Below are 16,197 nucleotides of genomic sequence, written 5' to 3' on the forward strand. Positions count from 1 at the left end.
GAATGTGATGTGCATTACAGGCAATCTGCTAAAGAGATTGCAAAGACAGAACCTAACCCTCACCCCTGGAAGGCAGAGGTTGCAGTGAGCCGAGATTGCGCTACTGCACTCCAGCTTGGGTGACGGACTGAGACTCTGTCTCAAAAAAATAAAAAACACTCACCCCTTTATATAACCAGGCAGATGCAACCCATGTCATACATGTTTTCAAGATAAACAACTAGTCCTCAAATAAGATGACTTCACAGCACCACCTGTCACCTGCGAATCGGAGTAGTCACCTGTGTTTGTTAATTGTTTTTATCCAAAGGAAAATTAAATTTCTTATGTCTTTATGGTAGGTTTGTAACTTAACAGGTGCCAGCTGAAGTTAGGTTCCTACCCTTCCATAGGACTAGGAAATAGGAATGCTATTTCCCTCGATGATTTCATTTCAAAGAGAAGGCTTCCAGGTCTTTAAGGATAAGATTATGGGGTTGGGGGAAAAAAAATGACAAGAGATTTATTTATCTTTTTTTTTTTAAACTAACACCTTTCTCATGGGTTATTAAGCTTATTTAAAAAAAGATGTAGGCCGGGCATGGTGGCTCACACCTGTAATCCCAGCATTTTGGGAGGTGGAGGCAGGCGGATCACAAGCTCAGGAGATTGAGACCATCCTGGCCAACATGGTGAAACCCCGTCTCTACTAAAAATACAAAAATTAGCTGGGCATGGTGGCCCGTGCCTGTAATCTCAGCTACTTGGGAGGCTGAGACAGGAGAATAGCTTGAACCAGGGAGTCGGAGGTTGCAGTGAGCCGAGATTGTGCCATTGCACTCTAGGCTGGCAAAAGAGCGAGCCTCATAAAAGAAGATGTAAATACATCTTCAAAGGGCAGAGAAGGAATTCACAATTACAAGTTTTCTAAAGTAAACGCTCTGAAGACAGATTGGGGGATTCTTTCTTTTCTAGGAAAATTCAATTTTTAATTGTTTTTAGATTTTTATTTACACTTACATAATCATGGGGCAAAACTGAAGGATATAAGGGGAACTTTTTGTATTATTTTTGCAACTTCTATGTGAGTCTAAAATTATTTCAAAGAAGCTATGTGCAGTGGCTTGTGCCTACTGTCCCAGCTACTTGGGAGGCCAAAGTGAGAGGATCACTTGAGCCCAAGGGTTTGAGGCCAGCCTGGGCAAATGGTGAGACTCCATCTCCAAAAAAAAAAAAAAAAAAAAAAGAATTATAGTCAAATTGAAACATGTTGAGAGGAGAAGAGGAGATTGGGAAAGAAACAAAGAGACTAGAAATAAGGAGTACTTGGTATATACTTATGCTATATGGCTAGCCTTTAAAAAATACAATATATCCACTTTATGAGAAAAGCCATACAAAATATAAAGATTAAACCATATTTTTAAAAAAGAATAAATTATTAATATATTCAACAAGGTAGATGAATCTCAAAATAATCATGCTAAGGCTGGATGCGGTGGCTCACACCTGTAATCCCAACACTTTGGGAGGCCGAGGCAGATGGATCACCTGAGGTCAGGAGTTCGAGAACAGCCTGGCCAACATGGCAAAACCCCATCTCTACTAAAAATACAAAAATTAGCCGGGCGTGATGGCGGGCGCCTGTAATCCCAGCTACTTGGGAGGCTGAGGCAGGAGAATCACTTGAACTCCGGAGGCAGAGGCTGCAGTGAGTCAATATTGCACCATTGCACTCCAGCCGGGGCAAAATGAGTGAAACTGTGTCTCAAAAACAAACAAACAAACAAAAAATCATGCTAAAGGGAAGAAGTGAAACCAAAAAGGAAAAAGGGTATATATGATTTCATTTATATAAAATTCTAGAAAATGCAGGCTATCCATCGTGACCAAAAGCAGATTGTTACCTTGGGATCTGGGAGGTGTTCAGGAGAGAGGGAGGAGCAGGAGGCCAGGGTAGAAGAGGCAACTTTGGAAATGATGGATATATTATTATTATTGTGGTGATGGTTTATGGGTGTACACATATATTAAAATTTAATTGTATTCTAAATATATGCAGTTTGTGTGTCAAATATAGCCAATAAAGCTATTTAAAGGAATCCCAAGCCAAGCACTCCATACCAGTTAAATGATCATTTCTGATGTTGGAACCTAGGAATGAGTATTCTTTTAAACATCTCAGGTGATTCCAGTAGGCAGCCAAGTTTGAGAATCTGCTATAAAACAGTGATTCCCAAATCGTGCTCACAGGCCAGTGGCATCAGCCTCACCCGGGAACTTGTTAGAAATGCTCATTCTTAGGCCCCAGGCTGATCTGCTGAATCATAAACTTCAGGATTGGGGCCCATAGTGGTGGCTCATGCCTGTAATCCTGTAGAGCACCTAATTCTGTCGCTGTTCGAGGCGCCACTTGTAGTCTGCCAGGATCCCTGGTGGACTGAACAAAGGGGGATGAATGTGGGAATAAAGACAAGAGACAAAAGAATATGTTTGGAAGAAGGGTCAGGGGACACCTTGCCTCTAGTGGACAAGGGCCCTGAGCTTTACACAGCCCTCCATATTTATTAGGCAAAAGAGATAGTAAGAAGGGGTGTGGAAGAAGAGGTCAGCTGCTCGGTCCAGAGTAGGCTTGCAAGACTGCATTCCTCGAACAATAGGCTCTAGATGTCCCAGTAGATAACCTCAAGGAGCCGGGGCCAGGGAGCGATGGCCCTCAGCAAACCTTCTGGGGCAGGCACAGAAGCGAGTTTGCCCACATTCTGTATTCATGATAAACAGTTTGCTGTTGATAATGTAGCCTCCAGTGGAATGCTGAGTTGGTCACCATCCCTTTGGCCTTTTTGGCTCCCAACATTTCCCCCTTCTTGTTTATGTATTAAGTGAAAGAATGTAAGGCCAGGCTGGGTAGCTTTCATTCTCCGATTGGCAGTCCATCCGATTTTACAGACTATGAACAGAAGACAGAGACAAAACAACATTATTCCAAGAACTATATATAAGATGTTAATGTGGTGCTTTAGATAGGTCCAAGGGTTGACGCTCTCCAGGCCTGGCTGGAATTCAGTCCAGTCTTCTAAAGAAGGCTGAAACTCTTGAATTTGTTTATTTAAATCAAGAATTTTGTTTTGTAATTCACCAATATCAAAGGTGATGTCGGATGTGAAAGCTCCCTGCAAATGGGCTTTCACAAGGTCCCACGGATACTCACTTTGGTTATATTCTAAGTTGGTTACACAAATATGAGTGTGATTAAAATGACAACACAATTACTGCTGCAATTGCAAGCTTTGTACTTGTTCCCCTAACCATATAATCGTGGATTATAACACTGCCACTTCAGTTTGTAACTCAGTGTTAATTTTATTCTCAAGTAGCCACCCTTGGTTGACTGTGCGTGTCCAGTTCTCCACATACTGAGCTGTTTGAATAGAACTATGCAAAGCTACAGAGGACATCACGACAGAAATTATTAGTGTGACCAAGTAAACAATAGCAAAAATTATCATGCCTAAGCCTCTACGGACACAATGAGTAAACTGAGTTAGAAGAAGTTTCACAAAATGTAAAGCAATTGTGGCAGCCCATGGCTCAGACAGATTAACAGGAATCCATAGCCCAGGGATGCAACCTAAAATCATCAAAGTAGAGATATTATGTGTTTGCAATGTGCTATGATTAATGCAGTGATATAACTGGCAAGATTTACAGGTCAATTGGGTATTGTTTACCTGGAGCTGGTCCTTCTTAGCTGCCAAAAACACATAAGGATTAAAAACACAAACTGTAAATTGAGTGGTGATATTCTTTACAAATGTAACATTAAGACTGTGTTGCTTACTATTGCTATTATTGGATAGTATTACAACCCAGATGTTGCCATTCATAAATGGGAATGCTGCCTTCCATATCATCTCTTGAATTGGTCCTTTCCTCCCTAGATAATGCACTGAGGAAGAGGCGGGCTAAAGCCTGCTCCATGCCAAGCAATCTGGGCGGCCGATTGGGATTGGATCCCAGTGTTATATAAAGAAGAAGCATTAAAAGCTTGCCACGAATGCCAGCAAAGTTTGTGCCATGATTTCTGATTTTCTTCTTTTCCATCTAATTGACCTTTAGGTCCCCAATCCACAATGTCTCCAGTTAACATAGATTGTTTTCTAGCCAGTGGGCCAAAACACTGGGTCTATGGAGGGGGGTAGGAACTATTGAAGGGAATCCATTCTGTATAGTCAGCACAATGAAGGCGATTGGGCCAGGAATGGTTGGTTAGCACACCAGTTACATTAATATAACCAAGACTTAATAAGTACATGATTTTCCCATAGTGACTCAACCATGTGTGAGCTTGAACTGTAAGACAGCTATGGCTGAGTGATGTCTTTGTGGTGACACACAAAGGAAGTCCTTCCAATGGAGCGGTATAATTAATGACATTATTCTGGGAGTCTAACTGTTCTATGTCAGGTGGAGTTAGGGGTCCTGGAGCCCATGCTCCTTAATCATGATAAATCTTAGGAGGAGTGTCACTCCAAAGTATGGGTCATACTGCTGGGGGCTTGGGAACATATGCCCAATATGTTTTTGCCTCTGCACAGGAAAAACATACTGCACAGGATATTATGGCTAACATGGCCAAGAACATGGAATCAGGGGTTTTTGTCTGGCCTTGACACTCCAGTAGTTTCTCAGCTTCCTGCGTAGTTTTCTTGAGTTGTCCCAGGTTATGGGGGTTGATGTCATTGTGACTCTGGTCGATCTTCTCTCTGTAACAATAGTTCCTAAGTATTGGTATGGGGAAGTCGTTTGTACCTTCTCTGGAGCAATGTTGAGATTCCAATTAACAAGAGCTTGCTTTACTTCTCTGAATAATTGATGCAATATTTGATCTGTAGGAGCGGCCAAAAGAGTATCATCCATAAAATGAATGATGTAAGCAGTAGGAAACATATTCCGAGGCTCCTTTAATGCCTGTCCTACAAAATGCTGACATAGCGTAGGACTGTTAAGCATGCCTTGGGGTAAAACTCTCCATTGATAACGAGAAACAGGTTCTCTTTGATTAATAGAAGGCACAGAGAAGGCAAATTGAGGCTTATCCTTCTCGTGTATGGGTATAGTAAAGAAACAGTCCTTAAGATCTATTACTACAAGAGGCCAGTCTCTTGGAATAGCCGCTGGAGATGGTAAACCTTTCTGTAAGGTGCCCATCAGTTGAATTTTTGCATTAATAGCTCTTAAATCATGCAGCAGTCACCAACTTCTGGACTTTTTTGGAATAACAAATACTGGAGAATTCCAGGGGCTAACTGACTCCTCTACGTGTCCTGCATCCCATTGTTCTTTTACTAGCTGCTGAAGTTGCGTCAGCTTCTCCCGAGATAGGGGCCATTGATCCACCCATATGGGTTTGTCACTGAGCCATTCTAATGGTAAGGCAGAGAGTGGAGAAGAAATATCAATGACCTCCATCAGAAATCCTGAGGTCCTAGCCCTTTTCTATTTGTTTTTCCAGTTATTGATATTGGATTAGGGTTTCATTGTAGGAACCTCCCCAGACCTTTTCCACTGTGATATCCCATGTTCTTCAACATTTTAAATCCTGGGTTATCAAAGTTTTCATTTGTAAGTTTCATATCCCATGCTGTAAGTCTCGACCCCATAAATTGATAGCTGTATTTGCGACATAAGGCTGAAAAGTACAAGACTGTCCATCCGGACCAAGACAAGGTAAAATCTCAGCACTTTGTTGAACACTTTGAGCTGTTTCTACTCCCAGTAAGTACGCAGAAGTTAATTGCAAGGGCCAGGATGGGGGCCAATTGTCTTTAGATATTACTGACACATCAGCTCCCATATCCATAAGCCCATAAAATTTCTTTCCTTTAATTTGTATTACACAGGTGGGTCTATTAGAGGCTATTGGTTGGGACAGACTTCCCGTGTAGTTGTGCTCCCAAACCCTTTATTTCCTCATTTCTCCTTTCGTGGAGAAGGGTGTAATTTGCAGGGAATAAGCAATAATTGAGCAATATATTCTCCCGGTTCAAAAACCCAAAGATCTTGTGACATTAAAACTACTTGAATTTCTCCTTCATAATCAGAGTCAATCACTCCTGGGACTACAGTAATGCCCTGTAAGTTAAGACGGCTTTTGCCTAAAATTAGTCCCATGTATCCTGTGGGTAAAGGACCGCAAATACCAGTGGGAACTTTGATGGGTTTGTCTCCCCCAACTAATATGATTCTTTCTCTAGCGGGTAGATCTAATCCTATATTTCCTGGTGTTCCTGGGGTTAGGGAACCAATGTGCCTCTGGGAACCCATCCCTAAAATGGGGTTGTGGTCTGAACTGGGAATGCCCTCATTGTTTGAGAGGCCCAGGGCCAGGCCCCGTCTCGTTTCCTGACAGGGGGGTGCCATTCTGATGAAATTTTGAGCGGCACTGATTAGCCCAGTGATTTCCTTTGTTACGGCGAGGACAAAGTCCTGGCATTTTTTTCTGCTGGGGGAGGAACTGCATTGTAAGATCCTTTCTGTCCTGAGATCTGGCGGCATTCCTTTTTTAAATGTCCAGTTTTTCCACAATTATAATATTTTCCCATTTTAGGGTCTGACCCTTGGCTCCTTTTAGATTTGTCAACAGCTAAATTAGCCATTGCTTGCACTGACATTGTAGATCGATGAAGCTCAGTTCCTACATCTTGACAAGCTCTGAGAAAATTTCCCAAGTTTTTGTACACCTCACTGGTGCCAGGGCACATTTACAATCCGCATTTACATTCTCAAAAGCTAGAGTTAAAGTTAGCATTTCTGCAGCCACGGTATGAGGAATCTGACGCTTCACTGCCTCTTGCAATCTTGCAAGAAATTGTGCATAGGGTTCCTGCAACCCTTGCATGATACGTGAAAAGGACTGTACTGGGACTCCCTCTTCAGGAATTGTGGCCAGGCACGTTTAGTGGCCTGTACACACTGCTGATAAGCAGTATCTGGGAGTGCCATTTGACATTCCAGGTCTGAATAAGGGCCTTTACCCAATAGCAAATCCTCTGTAATGTCTCCGGGTCCAGCAACACGGTTCTATCTAGCCTGGTCTGCACACAGTTCTTGCCAATTTAAATTCCACGTCAGATATGCACTAGCAGACAAGCAAGTTCACGCCAATTGTTTTACATCAAAGGGTAAAAGACGCATAGCACCAAACACAGATTCTAGTAATCCTAAGGTGAATGGGCTCTGTAGGCCCTTACTTACCACACTCACTTTTAATTCCTTCAACAACTTAAACTCTAGTCGAGTGTGTTCATGAATGAGCTGCTGTGCATTATTTGGATCAGGCCTTATGGAAATAGGAAAAGCACAAGGTCCTAAGGACTCTCCAGCTATGGCAGCAGAGTGTAAAATTCTTTGTATTGGGGTCTCTATTTCTGCTACCTAAGGAGGTGGTGCAGATGGTTCTGCAACTGGAGCAGGTGGTATAGGCCAATTTTTATCCTCCCTCTCCTGTTTTTTCTTTTCTTTTTTTTTTTGAAACAGAGTCTCGTTCTGTCACCCAGGCTGGAGTGCGGTGGCACGATCTTGACTCACTGCAACCTCTGCCTCCCGGGTTCAAGCATTCTCCTGCCTCCGCCTCCTGAGTAGCTGGGACTACAGGCACATGCCACCACGCCCGGCTAATTTTTGTATTTTTAGTACAGACGGGGTTTCACCATGTTGCCCAGGCTGGTTTTCAACTCCCAACCTCAAATGATCCACCCGCCTTGGCCTCTCAAAGTGCTGGGATTACAGGCGTGAGCCACCATGCCTGGCCCTGTTTTTTATTTTCAACTGGAGCTGTGGGTGGGACAACAGATTCTTTCAGATTTTTAGACTCAGCCTGCTGTCCCACAGAATAATAAGGAGATAATGGTAGAAGTACAGTACAAATTAAACTCCAAGTGGAAAAAACAGAAGAATCAACTTTAAGACCTTTTTTCATGAGCCTGTTTTAATCGTTCTCCTGCTCTGTCCCAATTTTCTACATCAAGAGTTTTAATAAGCCGTGGAAACCATGGGTTATGCGTAATAACCTCCTGTAGCATCTTAATGAATGTCTGAGAACTAACCCGAGCACCAGTTTGTTTCAACGAAACTTTAAGCAACTGCACATAATGTTTTCCTTCAATAAACAAATTCTGCTCCATGTTACCCTGATTCAGAAAACTTCCCGTTCCCAGTACTTCTTTAAAGCACTGCTCCTAGTACCTCTTTAGGGCACTGACCTTATATCCGCTGCCAGCAGACTCATCCCGGGGTCCCCATTCGCCTTGTCAATTTCAGTTCCTCTGCTCCAGCAGACATTCTTCATTCACATCCTCGAAGCCCCTGTGTTTGGACGCCACTTGTAAAGCACCAGATTCTGTTGCTGTTCGAGGCGCCACTTGTAGCCTGCCAGGATCCCTGGTGGACTGAACAAAGGGGGATGAATGCGGGAATAAAGACAAGAGACAAAAGAATATGTTTGGAAGAAGGGTCAGGGGACACCTTGTCTCTAGTGAACAAGGGCCCTGAGCTTTACACAGCCCTCCGTATTTATTAGGCAAAAGAGACAGTGAGAAGGGGTGTGGAAGAAGAGGTCAGCTGCTCGGTCCAGAGTAGGCTTGCAAGACTGCATTCCTCGAACAATAGGCTCTAGATGTCCCAGTAGATAACCTCAAGGAGCCGGGGCCAGGGAGCGATGGCCCTCAGCAAACTTTCTGGGGCAGGCACAGAAGTGAGTTTGCCCACATTCTGTATTCATGATAACCAGTTTGCTGTTTGATAATGTAGCCTCCAGTGGAATGCTGAGTTGGTCACAATCCCTTTGGCCTTTTCGGCTCCCAACATATTCCCAGCACTTTGGGAGGGTGAGGTAGTTGGACCTGCTGAGGTCAGGAGTTCGAGACCAACCTGGCCAACATGGTTAGACCCCACCTCTACTAAAAATACGAAATAGTGGTGCATGCCTGTAGTCCCAGCTACTCGGGAGGCTGAGGCAGGAGAATTTCTTGAACCTAGGAGGTGGAGGTTGGAGTGAGTTGAGATCTTGCCATTGCCTCCAGCCTGGGCAACAAGAGCAAAACTCCATCTCAAAAATAAATAATTAAATAAAATAAATAAACTTCAGGATTGGGGCCCAGCAATCCGTGTTTAATAAGCCCTCCAAGGTGATTCTGATGCTCACTACTATACAGAGGAAGCCATGTACAGGAAGCCATCTGAAGACTCAGGAAAATGAGGATGTTGGAATGGATTCACGGTTGTCCCTGGGTATCTGAGAAAAATTGGTTCCAGGGGCCAGGTACGGTGGCACAGACCTGTAACCCCAGAACTTTGGGAGGCCGAGGTGGGTAGTTGGTTCACTTGAGCTCAGGAGTTCAAAACCAGCTGGGCAATATGGCAAAAACCCATCTTTACAAAAAATATAAGTATTAGCCAGGCATGGTGACATGCACCTATAGTCCCAGCTACTTGGGAGGCTAAGGCGGGAGGATCCCTTGAGCCCAGGAGGTCGAAGCTGCAGTGAGCTGAGATCGTGCCACTGCCCTCCAGCCTAGGTAACAGGGCCAGACTTTGTCTCAAAAAGTAATAAAATAAAATGGGATAGTATTTGCATATAACATAGCACTATTCTTCTATATACTTTAAATCATCTCTAGGTTACTCATAATACTTAATACAATATGAATGCTATATAAATAGTTGTCATACTTATTTTTTATTTGTATTATTTGTTATAGTTGTATTGTTATTTTTATGTTTTATTTTTCAAATATTTCTGATCCTTGATGGGTTCAATCTCAGGATATGGAACCTGCTGATAAAGGGGGACTGGCTGTATTTATGTGCATCTTATTCAGACACCCCCTAACCGTAACTCCCAAGAGGGCCTGGAGGACACTCTTTTCTTTAAAGTCTTGGTAACAGAAGCATAAGCCTCTTTAAAGAGCTGATGCAGCCACTGTGATGGTTGTCCTTTGCAGGCTGGAGATGATGGTGAGAGGTACTGCCAAGGAATTAGGCCCCTTGACCTCATTGGGAATACTGGAAGAAGCCAGGCAGCAATGCCGAACTGTTTTAGACCAGGAAGGCACAATTACTGTAATAAGCCATAGCAAAGGATTGACATAGTGTATTTTTACATGTGAGGATCTGTGATGATGGCTAATTGATCCCAAGGTTCCTGTTAGACTGACAGCCTTCTAAAGTGTTGCATGACACCTATAGACAAAACAATTCTAGGTCTGTTGTGCAAGAACCAAACTCAAGTCTCCATAGTGGAGAAAGCCTCATATCCAGTTTCCAGACTAAATAAATCAGGTTATAGACCCAAAGTCCCTTGACTGAGGGGGCAGACGGGAGCCTCTGAGGAAGGATTTTGTAATTGTGGCTTCATGGGTATACCATAAATCTTCCCCCAAGCCTTCCGCAGAGAGAACTATGGTTATTCATCAGGGTCTTTGCACTGGGGAAACAAAAATACTCAGCTATTTCACGGTTATTAAGATAGTGACTCTGAAATTATACTGATTTCCAGAGACCTTAAAAGCCTCTGTGATCCAGTTTTCAGAGTGAAGGCTAATGGAGGTTGCGTGAAAGATGGATTCTTGGTCTGACTTCTCACAGGAGCCCATCCTGTAATTATTTCCTCAGTCCCAGAATACACAGAAGTAGGATATAGCAGAGTCATCACACAGTTTCCTTAACCCATGAGATAAGGCATTAAGGAAAGGCCAAGTAGAAGGTTTAAACCACCCCCATTCTCTGACCCACATAGTGAGTGGGATCTGTTGATTCCTACTACATTTCCATTTGATTCACCAGCTTGGCCAGTTGTTCAAGTCAGACAGGTCCGAATGAACAATGTTTCACATTTTTTTGTTTTGTGTGTTGGTGTTGGTGTTACACCTTAGAATAACCTGCAGATTTTTTTTTTTAAATGGTGATGTCTGACGCCCACCCCCAGGCACTGCAAGTGTGTGTGTGTGTGTGTGTGTTTTCTAATTATTTTGAGACAGGGTCTCCCTCTTTCACCCACGCTGGAGTACAGTGGCACAATATCAGCTTACTGCAACCTCCACCTCTGGGCTCAAGTGATCCTCCCACCTCAGCCTCTCCAGTAGCTGGGACCACAGGCGCGTGCTAGCACGCCTGGCTAATTTTTGCATTTTAGTAGACAAGGGGTTTTGCCATGTTGCCCAGGCTAGTCTCAAACTCCTGGGCTCAAGCGATCCTCCCGTCTCGGCCTCCCAAAGTGCTAGGATTACAGGCGTGAGCCACTGTGCCTGGCCCTGTTATTTTTTAATGTTTTTTAGCAACAGGGTCTCACTCTGTGACCCAGGCTGGCACGATCATACCTCACTGCAACCCTGAACTCCTGGGCTCAAGCAATCTTCCTGCCTCAGCCTCTCAAGTAGCTGGGACCACAGGCACACACCACCATGTTCTGCTAGTTTTTGCTTTGTTTTGTTTGTAGAGATAAGGTCTCGCTATGTCTCGCCTCAGCCTCCCAAAATGCTGGGATTACAGGCATGAGCCACTGCACCCAGACACTGATTTAACAATAAGGGATATCACTTGGACACAGAAACTTTTTAAAGCTTCCCAGGTGAGTCTGATGTGCAATAAAATTTGGGAACCACTGGTCTTGGGGAATGACAATAAGTTATCGCAGATTTAACAAATGATGATGTCAATCACAGCTGCAGTTGGCGATTGGTACCTTTATTAGACCAAATCAGCACAACTCCTAATACCTGGAATAAAGCTAGTGCCATGAAAAAAATGCAACATTTTCCATTCCAGTAAGAAAAATTAAAAGAACTTGAATTATTGTGGCAGGGACAACTGATTTTACTGTCTTACTTCAGAGTGATATGAATACCCTCATTTTCTTTCATTATATAGTCTGGAGAGACTTTTATTTTCTTGATTTTTGACCAAAAAATGAAATGTGACATGGATAACCTTATGCTAACTGGAGCTGGAAAGCAAGAATTAGCAAGCAGCTAGATGTCTTAGGAAGACATACGTATATAAGAGGTTGGGAGGTAAATACTGTTAAAGTTCAGGAGCCTGCCACATAGGTGAATCTCCTAAGGGTCTAGTGGTCTGAGGACACGGGATCTATTTTTAAAGGGAAGAAACAAGCTACCCAGGCATGATGGCTCACCTGCCTGGGAGGATTGTTCGCACCCAGAAGTTCGAGGCTGCAGTGAGCTATGATCACGCCACCACACTCCAGCCTGGGCAACAAAGCGAAACCCCATCTCTTAAACAAAGGTAGTAGGGAGAGGGAGACAAAATTCTGCACCCTGCACTGGCCACCATCAAGACAGAAGCAACAATGTTTGAAGTCGCCCTTTGAGTTTGAGATAAAATATATTTGGGAATACTACCCCAACCTACTTACTGGGTAGCCCGTAAGACTGCCGATTGTTAGTGAAACCCAATGTAAGACAGTGCCCTCCAGCAGATTCAGGATGCGATGCTGTAGCAAACAGAGATGCTGTGTGGAGTCTCTTCCAAATACTATTAGGACAATCACATTGCAGACTCCTACAGCTTTGAAATAACGACATGCACACCTGTCAAAAATTTTTCTCCTCCCCACAAAGACAGGGTCTTCTTCTGTCATCCAGGCTGGAGTGTGGTGGGGCGATCACAGCTCACTGCAGCCTCAACCTCCTCCTGGGCTCAAGCGAACCTCTCATCCCAGCCTCCTGAGTAACTGGGACCAAAAGCACACAACACTACAGTTGGCTGATTTTTAATTTTTTTGTAGAGATGAGGTCTCATTATGTTGCCCAGGCTGGTCTTGAACTCCTGGGCTCAAGCAATCCTCCCACCTCGGCCTCCCTAAGTGCTGGGATTACAGGTGTAAGCCACGATACCCAGCCAATTCTTTATTTGGTCATCTTAAAAGGACACAACAGAAATGATATAAAATAACTTTTATTTACATAATTTATATATATATAACTGCTTTCTTTAGAACAAGAAAATTTATAAATGACATGATATTGCTTTTTCTGTCAAAGACTTCTTCAAGCAAGATAGTATACATGGTCACTTTTGTTTCAAATAACATGATGGTAAACAGTGGATATTAATATTTTTGTCATGCCTCAACCATTTACCAACAATTAGGCGTTCAAATCCTCATGTTGACCACTTGCTAAGACATACGTGTTCAGGAGAAAAAGTCAAGAAAAGATAAAAACTTTTACTCATATCTCCTTTAAAATTTGTGAAATAAATTCTTTGCAACATCTTCTTTACATGAATCAGACCTAACATAGTTCTTTCCAACATGTAAGGTAAATACATTGATTAACTTTCTCTTTTCCAAAATTAGGTTTAAGGATTTAACAGTAGGATACTTTAGCTGGCTGACTTGATTCTCTAATACAATGAGTCTCTGTACTCTTTATATAGTAAGAAATTCCATTTTCCGTAAAACTAGCTTATTATAGATTAAAAAGAAACAGATGTTAAAGTTAAAAATTAATATTACACAAGGATAAATAATAGTTTAATCATGGCAATCTAACTCCCAAGCTAACACTAAGAGAATGAAATCTTTTCAGAATATGAGTTTTAAAAACTTACAAAAACAGGGTATTCAAATAGCAATGTGATTTACTACCATGATTTCTGTGACATATCAATCATGAAATAAATGCCTACTTATAGACAATTTCCGCTCCGAATTATATAGCCTCCTCTCTGACAAAGTGTTACGCCATAAATTTCACTAAAAGACAATGAATAAGAAGTGCTCTAACAGCAGTAGTTTCAATAAATTAGCATTACTGTTATATCTGCTGAGACATAATTCTCTTCTATTAAGGAACTTAAAAACTGGCCACCATTTTTTCAATATACAAACATAATTATCTAGACTGTAAAATATCTTCCCAACTGAAATACTGATCATTACATAATACAATCAACAGTTTTAACTTTTAGGCACAACTCATAACTTTAGTGACAAATAACTCATCCATACAGATATCAGCACCTCAGGGTAAGAAAATTTGGGGCCTAATGTAGGGGGTCAAACTAAAAGGCCAATCCAGCCACAGTCCTTCATTCAAGTACTGTCTATGGCTTCTTTCACACTGAAATTGCAGAGCTGAGTAGCTGCCACAGAGACCATCTGGCCTGCAAACCCAAAACAGTTTGCAGAAAGTTTCCAATGCCTGAGCTACTATACTATCAATCCAAGAGGCTTTTCAAATAAAATCAGGATAAATTTGCTGTTTGAGAAGTCTAATTGGAACCACTACAGATCTGCTTGGGTAGATAATAGAATTACACGTATAAAAAATCAAATCTTGAAATTAAAACAAACCTTAAATTCATACTGATGATAATCATTAACTTTATAAAGCCTTATTTTCTCTGTTTTTAACATCATGATTATGTTCCATGCTTAAAGATCCAAGTGTTCCTTGAGAATTTAATGGGAAAAAACTATGAAGAAATTGGCTTTTTAAAAACTAATATTATGTCTGTGGGTGTATAAAGGAGATTGAGCTTTGTATGGAAATTTTGTCTCATAAATAAAGTTGAGTTCCCCCTATCCTCATGAAAATCCTGAGATTATCCAAGAAAAGCAGAAAAATTCACAGTACAAAGTCAATATACTAAACTGAGGGAAAAAAGGCATTCAAAACATATACACCAGCCAAACATTTTTAGTTATATCATTTTAAATATCTTTAAAATTAAACAGAAAAAGGAGACAAACATAAATTTGTTAATGCCTTCTTTATCTACAATCTGAGGGGTAAAAATAGCTAAAACTGAATATCCTTTTAAATAAAAAATTTAAAAATAAATAAGCTCTTTGATGTGTCATCTTTATAAATAATTATGTTTAAATACTAGTTTTTCAATTAGGACCAATGTTACATCACCATGAATTAGAAAAATATGTATTTTTCAGTCAGACAAACAGCTGATAATAGAAAAGTTCTTTAACATTTGCCATACTAAAGTGAAGTTTGACAATTTGTTTTCACATATAGTCACACGTCCCTTAACTACATGTTCTAAGAATTGCCTTGTTAGGTGATCTTGTGTGAAACAACGCAGAGTGTACTTACAAACACTGAGATGGTACAGGCTGCTACACACCGTACAGACTGAGGCTATGTGGTATAGCCTATTGCTCCTCGGCTACAAACCTCTACAATGTGTTACTATGCTGAGTACTGTAGGCAGTTGTAACACAATAGTAAGTATTTGTGTATCTAAACATATCTAAACATAAAAAAGCAATGCACTGTGTTATGATGGCTATAATGTCACTAGTTGATAGGAATTTTTTATCTCCATTTTAATTGCATGGGACCACTGTAATTAATATATGTGGTCCATCATTGACTTAAACTTCGTTATGCGATACATGACTGTACTTAGAAGCAAATGAAAAAGCCTTCATCCTTCATCATCTCCCCCGAAAAATAAAAAATCTTCACAAAAGAAGTTGCTAAATGTTAAATATGATACAATTAACCCCCAAATCTGTCTGCACTGCAATTCATACAGAGACATACATCCACAACATTCCCAAATGTCCATGTGTGCTTAGCACAGGAAGAGTCAAAATGTAAACAAGAGTTGTTATTTCTGTCTGAGAAAGCAGTCTTAATTGCTTGCTATCTGCAAAATGCTGAATCAGTCAGAATGAAAGGAACCTCAGAAATGTTTTCCACTATTATAAAAGCTTCAAATCAAGCTCATTAAATATTCAAAATCAACCTAAAGAAAAATAAGACAGTGATATTTTGCTCTAAATACTGTTTTGTTGATGTAATTGACTCTGGAAATCCTAGACCTAATTTAAAAAAGAAAAAGAGAAAAGATTGTTTTATTCTGTTTCATCCACTTCAATGAAGATATCATTGAAGAAATATTCAGAGACTGTGGTTGGCTCCCCTTGAGGGGCCCGCTTTTGGGCACTTTTATATCCTTCTTTCAGTAAGGGCTGATCACAAGAAACCTAAAAAGGTAATAAAAATAAAGTAAAAATAAAACTGTAATACAACATTTATATATATGTGTGTGTGTATATATAGCAGTCTAAACCGATATGATCTGTTTGAAAAGCAACGTGGTAATAAATATTGAGCTTTAAATATGTTCATAATCACTGACCCAAAAATTTCATTTCTATGCTGTTACATT

General features: G+C 41.2%; 1 protein-coding gene across 16 annotated transcripts in view; it reads right to left on the reverse strand.

The window, feature by feature from the left end:
• Nucleotides 1–16,197, reverse strand: part of BDP1 (B double prime 1, subunit of RNA polymerase III transcription initiation factor IIIB) — a 302,743-nt gene that overhangs the window by 3,290 nt on the left and 283,256 nt on the right. For 10 of the 16 annotated variants that reach the window (XR_010156899.1, XM_054685054.2, XM_063810379.1 and 7 more), the window contains one exon: nt 12,939–16,012. Coding sequence is in view for 11 of the 16 variants with exons in the window: in XM_054685054.2 (XP_054541029.2) it covers nt 15,881–16,012 (132 nt within the window). In the remaining 5 variants the exon portion in view is untranslated. Of the gene's footprint in view, nt 1–2,790; nt 2,930–8,184; nt 8,430–12,938; nt 16,013–16,197 lie in introns of those variants that run through there. The other 6 variants (XR_008548224.2, XR_008548220.2, XR_008548219.2 and 3 more) reach the window with 5 other exon arrangements.

The sequence above is a fragment of the Pan troglodytes genome, chromosome 4 (genome assembly GCF_028858775.2).
Source record: "Pan troglodytes isolate AG18354 chromosome 4, NHGRI_mPanTro3-v2.0_pri, whole genome shotgun sequence".
Taxonomy (NCBI): Eukaryota; Metazoa; Chordata; class Mammalia; order Primates; family Hominidae; genus Pan; species Pan troglodytes.